The sequence below is a fragment of the Mesocricetus auratus genome, unplaced genomic scaffold (genome assembly GCF_017639785.1).
Source record: "Mesocricetus auratus isolate SY011 unplaced genomic scaffold, BCM_Maur_2.0 Super-Scaffold_6730, whole genome shotgun sequence".
NCBI classification, from domain to species: domain Eukaryota; kingdom Metazoa; phylum Chordata; class Mammalia; order Rodentia; family Cricetidae; genus Mesocricetus; species Mesocricetus auratus.
Genome location: NW_024429184.1, coordinates 16,457,776 through 16,479,037, shown reverse-complemented (window position 1 = coordinate 16,479,037; position 21,262 = coordinate 16,457,776). Strand labels below are relative to the sequence as shown.

The 21,262-nt window shown below is 39.3% G+C and overlaps 1 protein-coding gene across 17 annotated transcripts in view; it reads left to right on the top strand.

Annotated features, from left to right (window-relative positions):
• Nucleotides 1-21,262, top strand: part of Unc13b (unc-13 homolog B) — a 219,848-nt gene that overhangs the window by 48,124 nt on the left and 150,462 nt on the right. For 13 of the 17 annotated variants that reach the window (XM_040739468.1, XM_013119610.3, XM_013119609.3 and 10 more), the window contains exons 2-5: nucleotides 6,927-6,956; nucleotides 10,337-10,436; nucleotides 16,228-16,345; nucleotides 17,314-17,437. In XM_040739468.1, the coding sequence (XP_040595402.1) occupies nucleotides 6,927-6,956; nucleotides 10,337-10,436; nucleotides 16,228-16,345; nucleotides 17,314-17,437 (372 nt within the window). Of the gene's footprint in view, nucleotides 1-6,926; nucleotides 6,957-10,336; nucleotides 10,437-16,227; nucleotides 16,346-17,313; nucleotides 17,438-21,262 lie in introns of those variants that run through there. The other 4 variants (XM_040739501.1, XM_040739428.1, XM_021232226.2 and 1 more) reach the window with 1 other exon arrangement.

Here is a 21,262-nt window from a genome sequence, read left to right as displayed (position 1 = left end):
CAGTCAGAATACTGTATACATAATTAAATAAATAGATAAAATCTTTTTAAAAATGCTGAAGCCAGACCTGGTGGTGCACAACTTTAATCCCAGCATTCAGGAGGTAGAGGCCAGCAGATTTCTATGAAATCAAGTCTGCAGAGTTCCAGACCAACCAGGACTACATAGTGAAATCTATCTTAACACTCTTCCAAAACACAAACAGAATCAAAATACCCCAAGACAAACAACAAAAATCTTATGCTGAAAGTAATATGGACCTATTTTTACATATGAACAGCAAAAAGATTGTGTTTTTTGAAAAGAATATAGTATAGGTCTTAGAGTGTAGGTTGGCCTAAAACTCAAAGACTGTCCTTGAAATCTTGTTCTTACTGCCCCCACCCGCCAGATTAAAGCATGTGCTATCCCATATAAATCTAATGTTAGGACTTAAACTAAAACTATATCAGGTGGGGGTGATACACACTTTTAATCCCAACTCTCAGGAGGCAGAGGTAGGTGGATCTCTGAATCCAAAGGCAGCCTGATCTACATAGTGAGTTCTAGGACAGCCAGGATTATATATTGAGACTCTATCTTGAAAAACAAACAACCAAAACCAAAACAAAACAAAAACAAAACCAACAACCCCAAAAAACTAAAACTGTGATAGCCACACATCTGAGTGGGCATGATCTCATTGTGTGCCCCTGCTGGCCTAGAACAAAGATAACTGCTTGCCTATACCTACCTCTCCAGGGCTGGGACCAAAGGTGTGCACCACTGAGCCTAACAATTTTTTTTAAAACTTTATGAGTCAAGGTCTTACATAATTTAGGGTTTGACATTGTGGGCCTGCTATCCTATCCTCCTAAGTGCCAGGATTACAGCATGCACACTTTTGGGTTCATTTCCCCTCCTTTTCAGGATGAATTATTAGACATAATAGTTAATCTACAGTACCTATTTATTAATTACAGTAAGATAATTTCCATTCCATATAATGCTATTTTAATACCCTCCCCTTCTTTTTGAGAAAGGCTCTTTTTTATTTTTCAATTTTATGTGTATTAGTGTTCTGCATGTATTATATATGCGTACCATGTATGTCCTTGGTGCCCAAGGAGGCCAGGAGAGGATGTGGGATCTCCTGGAACAGAGTTGTAGATGGCTGTGAGCCATCAGGTGGGTGTGGGAACTGAATCCAGATCCTTTGCAATAGCAGCAAGTGATCTCTTCTGATGAGCCATCTCTTTTTGAGACAGGCTCTTACGATGTAGTTCTGACTGACCTAATATTTAGAAGTCATTACATTATATGACTTCCAACTTGCATACATCCTCCTGTCTCTGCCTACCAGTGATAGGATTATAGGCATTGACCAGTACAATCAGCTAATTTGTAAAAATTCTAACTATATTTAAAATTTTGTTTGTTATTTATGCTTATTTTATTTACCTTAATTTTTATAGGTATTGATAGGGCAATGATACTTATTTAGAATAGTTTAATTTTATTAAACTGTTTTTATTTTTGTTGTTTTTTGAGATCTTTCTCTGTGTAACCCTAGCTGTTCTGGAACTCTGTAGACCAGGCTAGCCTATATCTGAAGATCCACCTGCCTCTGCTTCCCCAGTGTTGGGATTAAAAGTGTATGCCACTACAGTCTGGCTTTTATTAAACATTTAAAAAACTACATATTTATTTATTTATTTGAGACGGAGTTTCTCTGTGTAACTTTATAGATCAGGCTGGCCTCGAAATCACAGAGATCCGCCTGCCTCTGCCTCCCCAGTGCTGGGATTAAAGATGTGCACCACCACCGCCTAGCCATTTTTTTAAAATTTGGTGTGTATGTGCATGTGGATATTAGGGGACAGTTTTGGGGAGTTAGTTTTCTCTTTGACCATATGGGTCCTGGGAATCAATTTCAACTGGTCAAACTTGGAAACAAACACCAAGCACCTATTCACTTAGCTGTCTGATTGGTCCTGTTTGGGTTTTATGAAAGAGTCTCACGCAGCTGAGGCTAACTTTGAGCTCCTGTTCTTCCTGCCTCTCCCTCCCTCCCTCCCTCCCTCCCTCCCTCCCTCCCTCCCTCCCTCCCTCCCTCTGTTCTTTCTTTGTTTTTCTTGTTTTTTGAGACAGGGTTTCTGTTATTTATTTTTTAAATTTCATTTTGCATTTTAGCCAAAGTTCTACCTCCCATCCCTCTTCACGCCCCCTTCCCCCCAGTCCATCTCCACCCACTCCTCCCAACAGGTAAGGACTCCCAAGGTTGTCACATTAAGTTGGGGTAGGACCAAGTCCCTCCCCTCTGCGTTAAGTCTGAGCATAACATCCCCTCATAGGGAATAGGCTCTAACAAGCTATCTCATGCACCAGGGATAGATCCTGGTCCTACTGCCAGGGACCCAAGCTTCACAATTGTCTCCTGCATATCGAGGGCCTAGTTCAGTCCCCTGGAGGCTTCACAGCTGTCCATTCAGAGTTCATGAGTTTCCACGAGCCTGGTTCAGATGTCTCTGTAGATTTCTCCATCATGATCTTGACCTCCCTTGCTCATGTATTCCCTCCTCCCTCTCTTTGACTGGATTCCTGGAGTTTGGTCTACGCTTGGTTGTGGATCTCTGCATTTGGTTCCATTAATTACTGGAAAAAGGCTCTAGCTTCTCTGGAGTTGTGGTTTGTCATCTGGTTATCCCTTGTTTTATATCTAATATCCACTTATGAGTGAGTACATACTGTGTTTTTCTTTCTGAGTCTGGGTTACCCCACTAAGGGTGTTTTTTTTCCTAGTTCCATCCATTTGCCTGCAAATTTCATGATATCATTTTTTTTTGTAGCCGAGTAATACTCCATTGTGTAAATGTACCACATTTTCTTCATCCATTCTTTAGTTGAGGGGGATTAACATTGTTTCCAGGTTTTGGCTCTAATGAATATACTACTGTGAATATTGTTGAGCAAGTGTCCTTGTGGTAAGATTGAGTATCCTTTGGGTATATGCTCAAGAGTGATATTGCTGGGTCTTGAGGTAGATTGATTCCCAGTTTTCTGAGAAACCACTATAGTGATTTCTAGAATGACTGTACAAGTTTGCACTCCCACCAACAGTGGAGGAGTGTTCCCTGACTCCACATCCTCTCCAACATAAGCTGCCCTCATTTTTTTATCTTAGATATTCTAACAGAGTAGTTTTATGTGCATTTCTCTGATGACTAAGGATGTTGAGCAATTCCTTAAATGTCTTTTTGCCATTTGAGTTTATTCTATTGAGAATTCTATTTAGCTCTTCATCCCATTTAAAAAAAAGTGGATTATTTGTATTTTATTGTCTAGTTTCTTGAGTTCGTTATATGTTTTGGAGATTAGTCCTCTGTCAGCTGTGGGCTTGGTGAAGATCTTTTCCCATTCTGTAGGCTGTCACTTTGTCTTGTTGACTGTATCCTTTGCCTTACAGAAGCTCTTCAGTTTCAGGAGGTCCCATTTATTGATTGTTGCTCTCAGTATCTGTGCTACTAGTGTTCTATTTAGGAAGTGGTCTCCTGTGCCAATGTGTTCCAGGCTATTTCCCACTTTCTCTTCTATCAGGTTCAATGTAACTGGTTTTATGTTGAAGGTATTAGATTCACTTGGACTTGAGTTTTGTGCAAGGTGATAGATAGGGATATATTTTTAGTCATCTACATGTTGACATCCAGTTATGTCAGAACCATTTATTAAAAATGTTTCCCTTTTCCGTTGTACCTTTTTGGCTTCTCTGTCAAAAAACAGTTGTTCATATGTGAATGGATTAATGTCAGGGTCTTCAATTTGATCTCATTGATCCACATAGGTCTATAGTAGAGCTTGAGGTCAGGGATGGTGATGCCTCTGGAAGTTCCTTTATTGTACATGATTGTTTTGGCTATTCTTTTTTTTTTCTATATGAAGTTGAGTAATGTTTTTTCAAGGTCTGTGAAGAATTGTGTTGGGATTTTGTTGGGTATTGTATTGAATCTGTAGATTGCTGTTTGTAAGACAGCCATTTTTATTATGTTGATTCTACCTTTCCAAGAGCATGGGAGATCTTTCCATTTTCTGCTGTCTTCTTCAATTTCTTTCTTTAGAGACTTAAAGTTCTTGTCATACAGGTCCTTCACTTGTTTGGTTAGAGTTACCCCAAAATATTTTATATTTGTGGCTATTATAAAGAGTGGTATTTCTCTTAATTCTTTCTCAGCCAATTTATCATTTGTGTTGAAAGACCTGAGGTTATCAGGCTTCAGGCTGAATACCCTGGTGATGTCCCGAGCTCAATAACCAGACAGTTGGATGCAAACCGCAAGAGGTTTATTGTTTACACAGGCGTCTGTGGGCAATTCAGCAGCCTTAGCTAGCTGAACACGCTGGGCTTTAGGACAGTTTTCTTTTTATATACATAATTTTGACAAGCAAAGCAATAGGTATATTGTAAAAAGCGGAGCCACTGCAGGTGCAGATCTGGGCAAGCAATAGGGGATTGTAAGAAGTGCGGGCATAACTCATCCTTCCTGGAGAAACCACAAGGTCAAGATTAAACTTATCTTAACAGCCTGCTGGTGTCCTGTATCAGCACTCTGGACCAGATGTTCTTTTTAGTCAGACCTTGTTCCCTGTCTAGGGGACCTTAGGGAATTTTCCACTGAGGCAACGTTATGAGTCTCAAAGGGGGGTTGTATTGAGGTTTTTCAGTGTATAGGGGGCTACTGATTTTTTTGAGTTAGTCTTGCATCCCACCACATTACTGAAGGTTTTTATCAGCTGTAGGAATTCCCTGGTAGGATTTTTCCGGACTCTTATGTATATTGTCATATCATCTGCAAAAAGTGATAGTTTGGCTTCTTCCTATCCGATTTATATACCCTTGATCTCCTTTTGTTGTCTTATTATTCTAGCTAGAACTTTGAGTACAATATTGAATAGATGTGGAGAGAGTGGATTTATTCCTGATTTCAGTGGGATTGCTTTGGGTTTTCTCTCCATTTAGTTTGATGTTGGCTGTTGGGTTACTTTACATTGCCTTTATTATGTTTAGGTATGTTCCTTGTATCCCTATTCTCTCCAAGAGCTTAATCATGAAGCGGTGTTGAATTTTATCGAAGGCTTTTTCATCATCTAGTGAGATGATCATGTATTTTTTTGTCTTTCTGTTTGTTCATATGGTGGATTGCAGTGATGGATTTTCATATGTTGAACCATCCCTGTATCTCTGGGATGAATCTTACTTGGTCATGGTGGATGATTTTTCTGGTGTGTTCTTGGATTCAGTTTTCCAGTATTTTTTTATTTTTTATTTTTATCTTTATTTTTTTGAGACAGGGTTTCTCTGTGTAGCTTTGTAGACCAGGCTGGCCTTCAGCTCACAGAGATCCATCTGCCTCTGCTTCCCAAGTGCTGGGATTAAAGACTGTGTCACCACCACCTGGCTTGGTTTGCCAGTATTTTATTGAGTATTTTTGCATCTATGTTCATGAGGGAATTGGTCTGTAATTCTCCTGGATATTTTGTGTTAATGTGTTGAATTTAACTAAATGGTGGTGGCACACACCTTTAATCCCAGCACTTGGGAGGCAGGTGGATCTCTGTGAGTTGGCCTGGTCTGCAGAGTGAGTTCCAGGACAGGCTCCAAAGCTACAGAGAAACCCTGTCTTGAAAACAACAACAACAACAAAAAACAACAACAAAAAGAATTTGTTGGATTTAACATTTTCTTTGACCAATGAATCTGTTTCCTGTATCGGATCTTCAGTGCCTGAGATTCTCTTTCATCTCTTGTATTCTGTTATGCTTGCATCTGTAGTTCCTGATTGTTTACCAAGATTTTCCATTTCCAGAATTCCCTAGGTTTGTGTTTTCTTCATTGCCTCCCTTTCAGTTTTTAAGGGTTGAACTGTTTCCTCCACTTGTTTGATTGTTTTTCTTGGTTTTCTTTCAGGGATTTGTTGATTTCTTCTAATTTTTTATTTGTCTTTTCCTCCATTTCTTTAAATGAATTTTTCATTTCTTCTTTAAGAGCCTCAGTTATCGTCATTAAGTTATTTTTAAGGTCGTTTTTCTTCTGCTTCATCTGCGTTGGGATGCTCAGGTCTTGCTGTTGTAGATCACTAGCTTCTGGTGTTGCTGTGTTGTCGAGGGTGTTCTTACACTGCTGTCTACCCATATCTTCCTCCAGTCTGTACCGGTGGGGCCTGTGCTTCAGGGTTCCCTCTTCCTCCAACTCATGTAGTTGGTGGCTGCGGTTCCTCCATTGGTCACTCCTCCAGGAGCAGGTAGGGCAGAGCCTCGGGTGATCACTCCTTTGGTGCAGGCAGGTCTGTGGCGCTGGTAGTTGCTGATGCAGCGGGGTATCCCTTATAGTGGATGGTGCTGGATGCTGGCTGGGACACAGGTGCTCTTTCTCAGAGGGTTTTCTTGACATAGTTTCTGGAAGCCACTGATGTCAATGCTTCCAGGCCACTGTGGCTGCCTTGGTACTCCCTCTGTGATGCTTCCAGGTAGGGACTGCTGCCCGTTGCCTTTTGGAAAAAAAAGGCAAACAAACAAACACATTTTAAAAGAAAGATGTATTTATTCTTTGTGTATGAGTGCTCTATCAGCTTTATGCCAGTAGAGGGCATCAGATCCTACTATAGATGGTTGTGAATCACCATGTGGTTTCTGGGAATTGGACTCAGGACCTCTGGAAGAGCAGCCAGTCCTCTTAACCTCCGAACCATCTCTCCAGCCCCATAACTTAAACTTTAGAAAGACATCTAACATGAAACTGATCCCCTTTTGTCAGGAGGTAGGAATGAAGATTTTTTTTCATTGGGTATGATATTAGGTTGAATTCCTTTGAGAAGGTCTTTGATCAGATGTTTAGCTTCTTTTCCTAATAATTAGACTTAACTTCCTAATTTTTCTTCTTTTGTTTTTTGCAGTTAAAAGAGCCAAATTCCAGGGTTCACCAGGTAAGTCTAGCCCTCCATTATTGTTACCTTTCATGCATTCTGTGACTTAAAGCAGTCTTTAAACAATTATTTATTTGTGTGTGCATGTACGCATGCAGAATCCCAAGGAGTCCAGAAGAGGGTGTCATATCCCATGGGACTGGAATTACAGGTGGTTATAAACTACCATGTGGGCACTGGGAATCGAACCTAGGTCCTCTGTAAGAGTAGTAAGTGCTCTTAAACCCTGAGCCATCACTCTGTCTCCCTTGGAGTAATCTTAAAAAACAAAAACAAAAACCATAGGCCAGCAGGATGGCGCAAGAATAAAACACTTGCTATGCAAGTCATCGATGACCTGCATTCATCTTGGGAATCTCTACTTCTACCATTGGTTTCCAGAGAATGAAATTAGGTGTTCAGGCCTCATATCAGGCACCTCTCCCTGCTGAGCCATCTCACTGGCCCCTCAAAAGCAATCTTAAAAAAGAATCATTAGGGGCTGGAGAGATGGCTCAGAGGTTAAGAGCACTGACTGCTCTTCCAGAGGTTCTGAGTTCGATTCCCAGCAACCACATGGTGGCTCACAACCATCTGTAATGAGATCTGGTGCCCTCTTCTGGCCCGTGGGCATACATGCAGACAGAACACTGTATACATATGAATAAAAAATCTTTTAAAAAAAGAATTATTAATTATAAGCTGGAAATAGTGGCACATTTCTATAATCCTTGTACTTGGGAGGCTGGTGCAACAGGATTGCATGTCCAGGTCAGCCTGCCCTACATAAAGAGACTGTCTCAGAAAACAACAACAACGATTTCATTTAGTTTACTACTTAAATAAGTTCGTTTATTTAATTCACTAAGTTAACTCATAAAATTATGAATCCATTGCTGTAAAACATTTAACTTTGTTTATCTGTATTTTTCTCTATTAAAAGTTTATCCTTTTCTCTCTTGCCAACCCAGTTGTACTTCTCTATAGCAATTATTTAAAAGTTTTTATGTATACCTTTCCAGATCTCTTTTATATGTATTCTTGTAAACATGAATGAATCACACACACCTCTGTGTGAAGCTTGCTTAATTGTCTCAGTGATACATCATGAAAATCCTTTTGCATTTGTGTATAGCAGGCATTTTCTTTTAAAGTGCTATATAGATTCTGCTGTAGATTTGTACCCAAGTTCTCTATGGATGAATGTTTATGCTGCTTTACTGTCATAAACAATGAGTGTTTTGTGTATTTATGATTACCCAATTTTTAAATATATCTCTATGCTAGAGTCTGAAAATACAGTCACTGGGTCACAACTATATATTCTTTTTTTTAAAACACACCTGTGTATTCTTAAGGTATTTGATATTGCTTTAAAATGTTTTAAGATTTATTTATCTTATATATGCGAGTGCTCTATCAACTTTATGCTAAAAGAGGGCATCAGATCTCATTACAGATGGTTGTGAGCCATTATGTGGTAATTGAACTCAGGACCTCTGGAAGAGCAGCCAGTGCTCTTAACCACTGAGACGTCTCTCCAGGCCCTGAAAACAGTTCTTAATTAAAAATTTTTAGTGGAAAAATGATGTTTTGGCATTGGCAATTGCTTTCCTGTATTTTATTTGTGTAAGCACACCCTCTACTACAGAGCTGTACTCCCAGCCCTGGAAGCTTAACATTTTCAATTTTATTAATTTAATTTTATTTTTTCTGTGTTTATGCCCATACATGCTCATGTCACAGCATGTGTGTGGAGGTTAGAGGATAACTTTTGGAAGTCATTTCTTCCCCATGTGGGTTCTAGGAATCAAATTCAAGATTGAGCTTGTCAGTCTAGGTAGCAGGCATGCTTAACCTACCAAGTCTTCTTGCTGACCTTTAAATTTGCTTTTAATTTCAAAAACTCTTTAGAGATATGTCTCATGTAGTCCAGGGTGGCTTTGAAGTTGGTACATAGCTGAGGATCACTTTGAACTTCCGATCACCTTGCCCCCCCCCCCCCCTACTGCTGGGGTTGTAGATGTATGCCACCATTCCAGGTATGTGGTACTGGGAAATCAAACCCAGGGACTTACACATCCTAGGCAAGTAATTTATCAACCCCCCTTTATTTTTTTCTTTTTCTTTTTTTTTTTAAACAGGGTACCACTCTGTAGTCTAGGTTAATCTGAAAGTTACCATGTGGCCTAGGATGGATTTTATTTTTCAATAATTGTATCTTAGTCTCCTAAGTGCAATTGCAAACATGAGTCACCATCCTTGGGTGAAATATTTTATTGGCACCAAATATTATATGCACTTAGAAAAATTAACTGGGCTGGTGTGGTGGCACATATCTTTAATCCCAGCACTTGGAGGCAGAGGCAGGAGAATCTGAGTTCAAGGGCAGCCTGGTCTATATATTTAGTTTCAGGACAGCCAGAACTACAAAGAGTCCCTGTTTTTAAAAGAAAAGAAAAGAAAAGAAGCCGGGCGTTGGTGGCGCACTCCTTTAATCCCAGCACTCGGGAGGCAGAGGCAGTTGGATCTATGTGAGTTCGAGGCCAGCCTGGTCTACAGAGCAGCCTCCAAAACAATACAGAGAAACCCTGTCTCAAAAAAAAAAAAAAAGAAAAGAAAAGAAAAAAGGAAAAGATTATTAGTAGCATACATATATGTGCATAGCTGTACGTGCCTATGCATGTGTGTGCTTGGAGGTCATGTGACCTTGGATCTCTTCCTCAGTTGCTTTCCCCTTTAGTTTTTGAGACAGAGTTCCCTCAGTGAACCTGGAGCTCCCCAGTTGGTTGGGTTGGGTGGTCAGCAAGGCCCTGGGGTTCTCCCATCTCTAGCTTCCAACTGCTAGGATTATAGGTGTGTACTACCCAGCCTGGAAAAAGACTTAAATTGTGTTTTCTAGTATTGAGGATTAAACCTTGGAGCCTACATAGTATGAAGATGCTTTCCACTTAGCCCTTTCTCCAGCTCAAGTTTAAGATCTTGTGATACAAAATGTAGTTCAGGGGTTAGAAGTATAGCTGGGTGCTGAAGGTCTTGGCTAGCATGTATGAGACTCTGGTTTTAATCTCAAACAAGAAAATATATAAAAAACAAACACCAAATCACAGCTCTGTGGTCTACTGCATTCCTACTTCTGGATGTGGGTGAGGGTCCCATTATAGGTGCTGGATTTTATCATCACATATCTTTAGTACAATTATAAATTTAGCATGCTGGTATACAGCCACATTATTTTGTATGTGTCTGCCTATGTGTAAGAGCATGTATTCACCTGCGTGTGCCCAGGCCAGAGGACAACACTGGGTATCTCCCTCAGTCCTCTGATTACTTAAGAGCTTTGTGAAATTGGGTAGTATTCTGAATACCATTAACATCTCTGTTTTTTTAATTTTTCAAAGATAAATTTAACACATATGTGACCCTGAAAGTCCAGAACGTGAAGAGCACAACTGTAGCAGTTCGTGGTGATCAACCTTCCTGGGAGCAAGATTTCATGTTGTAAGCACTATGCCAAAGTGTTTGTCTGTGCATCCCGTAAGTCAGTGATAGCAGATGAAGCATTAGGAGTCTGTGTGTGCCAGTGACATATTAATGTGCCAACAGTACTATGTAATTCTTTTTGAATCTGTAGAGGTACAGGAGCAAGTGAGGCTTGTGGTAGTAGGTAGTAGGCAAGGTACATTGCAGTTTTTTTCTCTTATTGATTTGTAGTTTATTCTTGGAGATGAACAATGAATATAAGTAACTTAGAGAACCCTGCTCATACTTTCTTACTGGTCAGAATTCAGATGCTGTAAAGTAAGTATACTTAGCATAATGTCAAATGTAACTTTGTCATGGTTCTCAGAGTCTCTCTAAGGATATGGTCACATGCTTTCGAGGCTGTGTGTATACCTGTGTCATTCCTTTTTCTTTTGGTTTTTCAAGACAGATTTCTCTATATAACAGCCCTGGCTGTCCTGGAACTTTCTTTGTGGACCAGTCTGGCCTCAAATTCAGAGATCCACCTGCCTCTGCCTCTTGAGTGCTGTAATTACCACTTTCTGACTCCTAAATAATTTCTTTAGAGTCCAGCTTCTCTGACCTTTTCTACTCTTGACATATTTTCCCCCTGGAAAATGTTTTAATTAACTCTAGGTATACAGGTTTATAGACCAAACATTTTCAATAATGAATAAATTTAGCTTTTAGGGTGGGGATGTGGCTCAGTTGGTAAAGTACTTGCTTAGCATGTTGGGGACCTGAGGTTCCATCCCCAGCATCCCATCTCCCACATAAAAGGATTTTCTTTTGGACTAGGGATGTATGTAGCTCAGTGGTAAAATTCTAGGTACAAGTTTTGGAACTGAAAAAAATAAAAGCATTTTAAAGTAAAATAAAATTTTACTTTTAAGCAGTTCTTTGTAGTTAAAGACGAAAGCAGGCTGTATACAAATAAGATGGATGTGCCTATTTACTTTATATGAAACTCTTAAGAAACAGTTGTCCTCAAGATGAGACTTGTTAGCATGACATAGTCGGAAGATAAACTTACATTTTTCTATTCAGAGGGATGACATGATTAAACCATTATGAGAAAAATCTTCCTATGTGTAGTATAGTAAAAGAGTACAATCCATAGCAAACAGTAGTCTTGAATCTGAGGCAAGATGTTTCAGGTCACATCCTTTAGCATTCATTGTGTGGTTCATTGGCATGAACAGTAGTACAAAGCTGCAATGAGATAAAATGTGAGCACTGGCAAGCACTACTGGAGACACCTCGGACTCATTACATTGAACCTTTGATTTTGAGTTAGTGTTTGGGCATCATGTGTTTGGGAGCCTTTTACTGTTACTACATTTTCTGTGACCTAGTTCAGTTATATGGCTTTCACAAGGTGTGGCCACCCAAGGTCTATGCAGCTGTGCCTTTAGAAGATGAAGATTCTCTCCTTATAATTCTCCTGTTTTAATAAGCAAGATGATATGCCTTATATTTGCCCTCCAAGGGTGGTATTGACAGGAATGCAATTACTATTCCCTTTTTACATAAGTAATGTGCAGAGTCATTATTATGCCTTATACAAGCCTCTTCTCACAGTAGCTGTACCACAGTATAGTATGTCAGTCTAGCCTTCCTGTTCTTACCTGACTTGAGTCCTATAACAATCCCTTCATTAGAACTCTTCCCACCGTGGTACAGGAGACCACTTCCTAAATATAGCACCAATAACACAGGCACTCAGAGCAACAATTAATAAATGGGATCTCCGGAAACTGAGAAGCTTCTGTAAAGCAAAGCACACGGTCAACAAAACAAAATGACTGCCTACAGAATGGAAAAAGATCTTTACCAATCCCACATCTAACAGAGGGCTGATCTCCAAAATATACAAAGAACTCAAGAAACTAGACATCAAACTACCAAATAAATTAAAAAGTGGGATACACTGGGGATGGAGAGATGGCTCAGAGGTTAAAAACACTGATTTCTCTTCCAGAGGTTCTGAGTTTAATTCCCAGCAACTACATGGTGGCTCACAACCATCTGTAATGAGATCTGGCACCCTCTTCTGGCATGCAGGCATGCATGTAGGCAGAATACTGTATACATAATAAATAAATAAATCTTTAAAAAAATGGGATACAGATCTAAACAGAATTCTTAACAGAACAATCTCAAATGATAGAAAGACACTTAAGGAAATGCTCAACATCCGAAGTCATCAGGGAAATGCAAATCAAAACTATTCTGAGATTCCACACTGATCAGAATGGCTAAGATCAAAAACACCAATGATAGCTTATGCTGGAGAGGATGTGTGGAGTAAGGGGAACACTCCTCCATTGCTTGTGGGAGTGCAAATTCGTACAGCTACTGTGGAAATCAGTATGGTGACTTCTCAGGAAATTAGGAATCAGTCTACTTCAAGACTCAACAGTACCACTTTTGGGCACATACCTAAAGGAGGCACATTCGCACCACAAGGACATTTGCTCAACTATGTTCATAGCAGCATTATTCCTAATATCCAGATCTTAGAAACAACCTAGATACCCCTCAACTGAAGAATGGATAAAGAAAATATGGTGTATTTATACAATGGAGTACTACTACTCAGCGGTAAGAAACAATGACATCCCAAAAATTGCAGGCAAATGGAAGAACTAGAAAAAGCATCCTGAGGTAACCCAGATCCAGAAAGACAAATATAGTATGTACTTACTCATAAGTGAACACCAGACATAAAGCAAAGTATAAACAGCCTATCACCCACAATTCCAGAGAAGCTAGAACCCTCTTCCAGAAAAATGAAAGAAGATGCAGAAATCCACAACTAACCATTGGGACAAGCTCCTAGAGTTCAATTGAAGTAAGGGAGGAGTGATAATATGAACAAAGGAGTCAAGGCCATGATGGGGAAACCCACAGAATCAACTGACCCAAGTTAGTAAGAGATCACTGACTCCCCACTGTCAACTGGCGAACTGGCATAGGACTGAACTATGTATGACCCCTGAATACAAGTGACAGTGGTGTGGCTTGGGCAGTATATGAGGCCACCTTGCTCAGCCTAGACATGGCAGGTAGGTGCCTTGGTCCTGCCTCAGTGAAGTGATGGGACAGACTTAGTTGACATCCTGGGGAGGCCTTAACCCTCTCTGAGGAACAGATGGGAGGTGGGAAAAGGGGGAGAGAGTGTGAGGAGAAGAAGGAGGGGGAACTGGAATTGGAATGCAAAAATTAAATAGGTAATAAAAAGGAACACTTTCTACTGTGTGAAAAATTCTGATTTCTGTGGTGTCCCTCAGTATAGCTAGCTGCATTCCTTTGTAGTTATTTTCCCATTGCCCAGAGCATTTTCTTTCAACCTCACTGTGATTTGTGTGAATTTTCATCGTCTCCTGTATTGAGACCTTGTGTGAATTTTGCTTTTTTCACATTTACACATAGGTTTTATTAGCTATTTTCTTTCTTTCTCTCACTTCTTATTCCTTCTATTCTGTCCTTTGGTTGCTAGCAGCAGCTCCATTGTTCATCTGCCTTCCCCCCTTTTTAAAGCCTCTCCCTCCTCAATATATTTTGTAACTCTAGCTGGTATGGGTTTTGTATTTATCATAATATTTTTATATTGTATTATTATTTTATTTATTTGTGCTTTTGCAACAAAGGCTGATGTAGCCCAGGTTAGCCTCAAGTTCACTACATTGCTAAGCATGACCTCGAACTTCTAGTCTTTCTGAGGTCCCATGATTGGCTTCTTGTGCATATATGTGCACATGTGTGTGTTTGTGTATTTTTGAGACATTGTAGCATAAGGTGATCTGGCACTCAATACAAGGAGAATGGCTTCTAAGTTGCAGAAACCCTCCTGCCTCAGTCACTAAGTGCTAGAATAATAATCATGCTTCAACATACCCAGCTCATGTTATTTATACTTAGTATTTCTATATTTTATTTGTAGCACTAGATTGTTCACTTATAATTTTTCATTTTTATTATTATTTGAGGATCAAACCCAGGACTTTATGCATTCTATGTAAGCAGTTCAACACTGAGCTATATGCTTCTGCCCTCAGATTGTTCACTGTTTAAAGAGGGCATCTTTATTTACTGGTGTGAGTGTTCCTGGTTCAGAATCTTGTGTATATTTGAGCTTGCATACCCTTAATTGTGTTAACTAACAAGGAAAAGAAATTTCCTCTGGGCTCTGGGGTAAGTGTAGAGTTCTGACTTCTTGGTTGTGTGTTTTGAGCATACATGCATGAGAGGAAAGCTCCTCATAAAAGAGAAATAACAGATTCTCTTCTTTATAGTCCATGTCAAGCTGTTAAAGACTTTGAGCCACTTTTTTTATCTGGTAGCTTGAAGTGCAGTTTATGAGTTGCTTTAGGATTATCATTTATGCATCCCCAAGAAATGTTGCTTTTTAGACACAAATGAAAGACATTTCACACAGATTTACAGACGCTGCATGCACTTTCATTGGGCTGAACAGACCTTTCTTGCCTCTCTCTTCTAATCACCCTGTGTTTCAACCAAAGCTTCTTTGAGAATGATCTTAACACTAACGTGTGTCTTTTTGATCTTCCCTGACATTACGGTTGTTCTTATGATAGCCCCTACAAGTCAGGGTTCTACTGTATGTGACACTGCTTTATTTATACTTTTTCATTGCTGGAGACGGAACCCAGGGCCTCACACATTAGACAAGTACTCTATTGATCAGCTCCCCCTACCTCAAATTCATGTGTTCTCAGGACCCCTTTCTTCTTCCTGGGTCATAAGTTTTGTAAAGACCTTTCTTCCTGAAAGTTCTCTGTATGTATTCCATAGACTTTTAAGTTAGGACAGTTGTAGTGTTAACAAACACTTAAGGTTGCTGCACAGGGGTAGAAATACAGGCTGACCTGAAAGTAATGCCCGGGTCACTTGGCTTCATGTTACGTGCTGCTGCCTTGGTCTGGCCATGACTGCATCTCCAAAGGGCAGAGGGTGTCCTTCTTTTCCTCTCTCCTTGAGTACCTTCATCCCTACCTTCGCTTTTTGTTTTTCTTTTGTTTTGAGACAGGGTTTCTCTGTGTGTAGCCTTGGCTGACCTGGAACTCTGTAGACCAATCTATTCTCAAATTCACAGAGACCATCCTGCTTCTGTCTCCTGAATGCTGGGATTAAAGGCGTGGGCCACCACTGCCCAGCCCCTTCCTTCTTTCTTATCTCCTTCCCTTCTTTCCTTTCCCACTTTTGCTGAGGGATAATAAGTGGATAAAACTATACTTATTACATATACAGCCTGGGGAGATTGAACATACAGATACACTTGATTAAGTTCACAATAACTTTTTACTAACAGTAGATACTATGTTTTATAATAAGCAGGTCTCTAGAGCTTAACTTGAATCATGTATTTTTGGAAACCCTGTCTTAAACAATAGCAATAAAATATAAAAACAAATGCATTTTCTCCTTTCCTCTTTTACCCCTTTTTATATCCCTCCTCTTCCCCAGTCCCTTCTAGAGTCTATGTAGCACTGGCTGACTTTGAACTTGAAATCCTCTGGTCTCAGCCTCCTAAATTCTGGAATTACGGGTTTGTACCACCATGTCCAGCCATGAAACATTATTCTTTGGATACCTGTTACAATTTTCTAGGAATGGAAAGTGTGCTTGCAGCATTTAAGGATACTTAGATTTTCCCTAAAGTAGATAGTAGTGAAAAGTGTTCAAGGATAGCAAAACAGGGAATAATAGTATTTTCTTTCATGTTATCTGACTATCCTCAAAGGACTTTCTTTTTTTCCACTAGTGAGATCAATCGTCTTGACCTGGGCCTAAGTGTGGAGGTGTGGAACAAAGGACTGATATGGGACACGATGGTGGGGACTGTGTGGATCGCACTGAAGACTATTCGTCAGTCAGATGAGGTAAATCGTTGTATTGCCTGTTTGGAAGGATGGCTGCAGCCTTTGCCTACCTTCACCTTAGCCCCACTTGGGCTGATGTTTATCCATGCTTACGTGTTCCTTTTCTAATTAGAGGACATGTGCTCTCCCCATTTCTAACCTCACCCAAACTCTTTCCTATGCCCTGTGACTGATCTTGGAGATGCCTGAGTATACCTCCTAATCCTGTCAGATAGATAGTCTGGTCTAAGTAATGTATGTGTGGTCTCAAATCCTCACCTTAGACACTGCCCTAGGAAGAATGCCATTAAACCTTAGCCAACTGGTTAGATACTATTTTGGGTTTTCTTGCTTTAAGGTACGCTCTAGGCAACTGGTTTCTGACTTCTGTGTGTAATACTATTGGAATGTAAGGAATTACCAGGTGTTTTCATTGTCTCTATTTTCAGGTTGAATTCTTAGTCCACTTTCCCAGTTTTGATTTAGATATCACTGTAGGTACAAACTATATAGAGTCTGTACTTACACAGAAGCCACTCTATTCCTGTTAGCTGGACTATGCACTACAAATTTTTCTGGAAGTGGGAAGTTGAAGACATTGACTTCATTGTTTATATTTCCTTGAGTTCTGACTGTCTCTATTCCTCTAGGCGGAGGAACAGCTCATTTTCATAACAAATCTATTCAATTCTATTTACCTGGTGACACAGTCATTAAGAATCATGAGACTGAGTATTGGTTCATATGGATGCTTACTCTGGAAAGTCTGTCCTCACCAGGACAATGAAAGCTGATTCCTAGAGTCCTCATCTCAGCAAAGGGGAGAACAGATCCACAGAGCGGGTGGTGATGATGGTTTGTTCCTGCATTATCAGGATATGAGCGGTCTTCTGAAGTCTTGAAGGAGATTCAGAGGACAACACCTGGCTCTTGAACCACAAAGAGAGCCAAGAAAGTCTAAATTTTAATCTTAGACCTTTGTTTCCTAGGAAGGACCTGGGGAGTGGTCTACCCTGGAGGCAGAGACATTAATGAAAGATGATGAGATCTGTGGAACTAAAAACCCAACTCCTCATAAAATTTTGCTTGATACAAGATTTGAATTACCTTTTGGTGAGTCTACTGTGATGGAATTTTAAAAATGATTTAATCCTTTTTACAATATTGTTTGGGATTGTCTGATAGTTGTTTTGTCAATGTCTGTTTTATCTTCTTAGCTGGAGACACACATATTCATCCATTCTTTGCCCCATCACACTTAACTCAAGATGAAGTATGTTGGTTTTTATTAAAGACTGCACATTACCTGGCCTTGGTGCCTCATGTCTACCATTCCCTGCATTCTGTAAGTCGAGTCAGGAGGATCCTTGGAAATATAAGGCCAGGGGGGCTGGAGAGATGTCTCAGCCATGAGAGCACTGACAGCTCTTCCAGAGGTTCTGAGTTCAATTCTCAGTAACCACATGTATAGTGGGATCTGATGCCTTCTTCCTGGCATAAAGATGTACATGTTGATAGAGCACCATATATATAAAATAAATAAATAAAATTAAAAAAAAAGAAATATAAGGCCAGCCTAGTCTATGCAACAAGCTCTAGATCGGGCCATGCAGTGAGCTCCTACTATTAAAGAATGAAACAGTAGACATAGCAAAGCAGTGGTGGCACAGCCTTTAATCCCAGCAGAGGCAGGCAGATCTTTGAGTTCGAGGCCAGCCTGATCTGTGATCTACAGTGTGAGTTCTGGAACAGCCAAATCTACACAGTGAAACTCTGTCTCGAAAAACAAAGCAAAACAACAAAAAAAGAAAATACTAAAGAAGTGTACTCTTTAATTTGTTAGTTTTCTGTCACTGTTAACTAAATGACATGAAATTTCTAATTTTTAGATTTATTCTTTTAAAAATATCTTGAAATGAATATACACTCTGATTTATTAAGATTAGAGAGCACTGAAAATATACTTAATTAATTTTTTAGTTTTGGGGTTTTTAAAGAAGATTTATTTATTATGTATATAGTATTCTGCCTGCACATATGCCTGCACACCAGAAGCGGCACCAGATCTCATTACAGATGATTGTGAGCCATCATGTGTTGCTGGAAATTAAACCTCTGGAAGAGCAGCCAGTGCTCTAAACTCTGAGCCATCTCTTCAGTCCTAGTTTTTGGTTTTTTGAGACTACTCTAAATGCCAGGCTAACCTTGAACACAGAGCAATCCTCCTGCCACAGCCTCCCAGTGGTATGTATCTCCATGGAGAACTTTAATATCTATCTGCCTTGCTGATTGGAACATTCACCTTAAGTGTATTTATTCAGTAATCCTTTATCAGTTGGCTTGTAGGTTTTTAAAAAATGTCTTTTTTTTTGCTGTCATACATTACTGTAAATAACAATATTGTGTATTTGTGATCCTCATGAGTCTAGGATAGATGCCTTAAAGTAGAATTTCAGGGTCAAAGGTTTGTACAAATACTGTTTTTCATAGCTATTGCAGAGTTACTTGGTATAAAGGTTGTATACTTTATAATCTCACTGTCTGAGGAGTGTTCTACCTGTGCACATCTTTGCCAGTATTTTGTATTTCCCAATTTTTAACCTTTGTAATTGGTTTAAGGCAGGGGTATACAACTTTGACATTGTGACTTACCATTGTCATTTGCAGATGAGTTGGGCTGCATCCATAGCTATCCAAGAACATAGACTGAAGCCTGGACATGACTAGACATGTTACCTTCTTTTTACTTGAATTATTTTAGTATTCTTTAAATATTTATCATTTACATTAATGGTGTCCACATTGCTATTATTGTGCCTCTTCGTAATTTCAACTTATTTATTTAGTTGCCTTCAAGTTTACAACCATGCATCAGACTCTCAAATGCTGGAATCATAGGCTTGTACCATCACAGCTAGTATGATTTCGCTTGGTTCTTTTTTTTTTTTTTGAGATAGAATCTCACTTTGTAGCTTATGTTAGCCTAAAACACAGAGACTCACCTTTCTCTGTTTCCTGAGTGTTGGGATTAAACGTATGTACCACCATGCCTGGCTCAGTTTATGTCCTGCATCATAATAGTAATTTAAGCAAAAATCAAATGATTTTCTTCACTAGTTCAAAAATAACTAAACTCAAAGTAGTTATTATTTCAAAACAGTCAGAAAGGGTTTTTTTTTACATTTGAACAAAAGAAATTTTCCTTTGATAATACAGAAACATTTGGAAATTCTTCATTCAATTATATATCATCATGTTAAAAAATACTTTTTGCTGGGCAGTGGTGGTGCATGCCTTTAATCCCAGCACTCGGGAGGCAGAGGCAGGAGGATCTCTGTGAGTTCGAGGCCAGCCTGGTCTACAGAGCAAGTTCTAGGACAGCTTCCAAAGCCACAGAGAAGCCCTGTCTCGAGAAACAAAAAACAAAAACAAAACAAAAAATACTTTTTATTGGATCAAAAAAATACAGATATGCAAAAGGAAAGTTCCTTAAAATTTGATTAATTGACCAGGTGTTGGTGGCACATGCCTTTAGATACATACATATGAAACATTGTTATTTGTACTTTCAATCTGTTGTAATCAGGTACTGTATATAATTGTATTTGCTATGCCTTTTTACAACATAGCAGGTTTATGTATAGAACTTGTATTACATGAGGTGAAATGCATTTTGTAACTCCATAGTAATCTTAGGAGCCCAATATCATGCTTGCAGCCTGCTTTTCTTTCTTCTTCCTGTTTTTGAGGTAGGATCTCACATGTACCCCAAGATGACTAAGAATTACTATCTTCCTGTCTCTGCTTCCAAATACTAGAATTGCAGGTGTGTGCTACCATGCCTACCTTTTCAGTTTGCAGGAATTTTTTGTTTTTGTTGTTGTTTTTTCCTCTCTTCCCTGAGTCAGGTTTTCTTCGTGTATCTCTGCCTGTCCTAGAACTTGCTCTGTAGACCAGGCTGGCCTTGAACTCGAAGATACCGTCCTGCCTCTGCCTCCCAAGTGCTGGGTTTGAAGGTGTTCGCCATCATCATGGCCTAGCTTGCAGTTTGTTCTTGACTGATGTGTTATGTGACACATAGCTGTGTAATGCTTTAATAAGCTGACCAGTGAAAATAAAGTCTTCTTCCCAAGCCAGTTCATGACCTTGTAGGCTATAAGACTATACTCATTCAGTCATCTGTATTAATACATTTTTGTGTATATTTCCAATGTGCCTTTTCAGTCTAAATGTATATATATGCCCTATCCAACTCTTTTATCTTTAACTTTAATATTTTCTGAGACAGGTCTCGCTAATGTAGCTCAGACTGGCTCAGAAGTTAACTATCTAACAAAAATTGACCTAAACCTTGTAATCTTTCCATGTAGATGTTCTCAGTGCTGGTGTTATAGGTGTGTGCTGTAATCTTGACCTCATACTCTTAAAACACAAAAAAATAGCAGTCTTGGAGGTTTGTTTCATTTTGAGACAGAGCCTTCTTTGTAGTCAGGTTGACTTTGAAATTACTATATGTTCCCAGCTGGCTTCAAACTCACTGTGATCCTCCTGTTTCAGCATTCTGGCCCTTCCCTATTCCTTGTTTGACACTGAGCTAAGAATCATCTTGAAATTCTTTCCTTTTAAAGGATGAATAATATTCCATTGTGTATATATAAGTAATTTTGTTTATTTTTTCATCTGTTTATGGACATGGGTTATTTTAACTCTTGGCTGGTATGAATAAATGCTGTTGTAAACTTTGATGTACAAATATTCCTTTGAGATTCATTTAGTCCTTTTGGTTATATTCCCACATGGTAATTGTATGTATGTATGTATATACCAACACCTATATATTTGTTTGTTTGAGACAAGGTTTTATTATGTTGACCTGGAACTCCATATAGAGTTAGATTGACCTTGAATTTAGTAATCCTTTCTCTTTAGCTTCTTGAA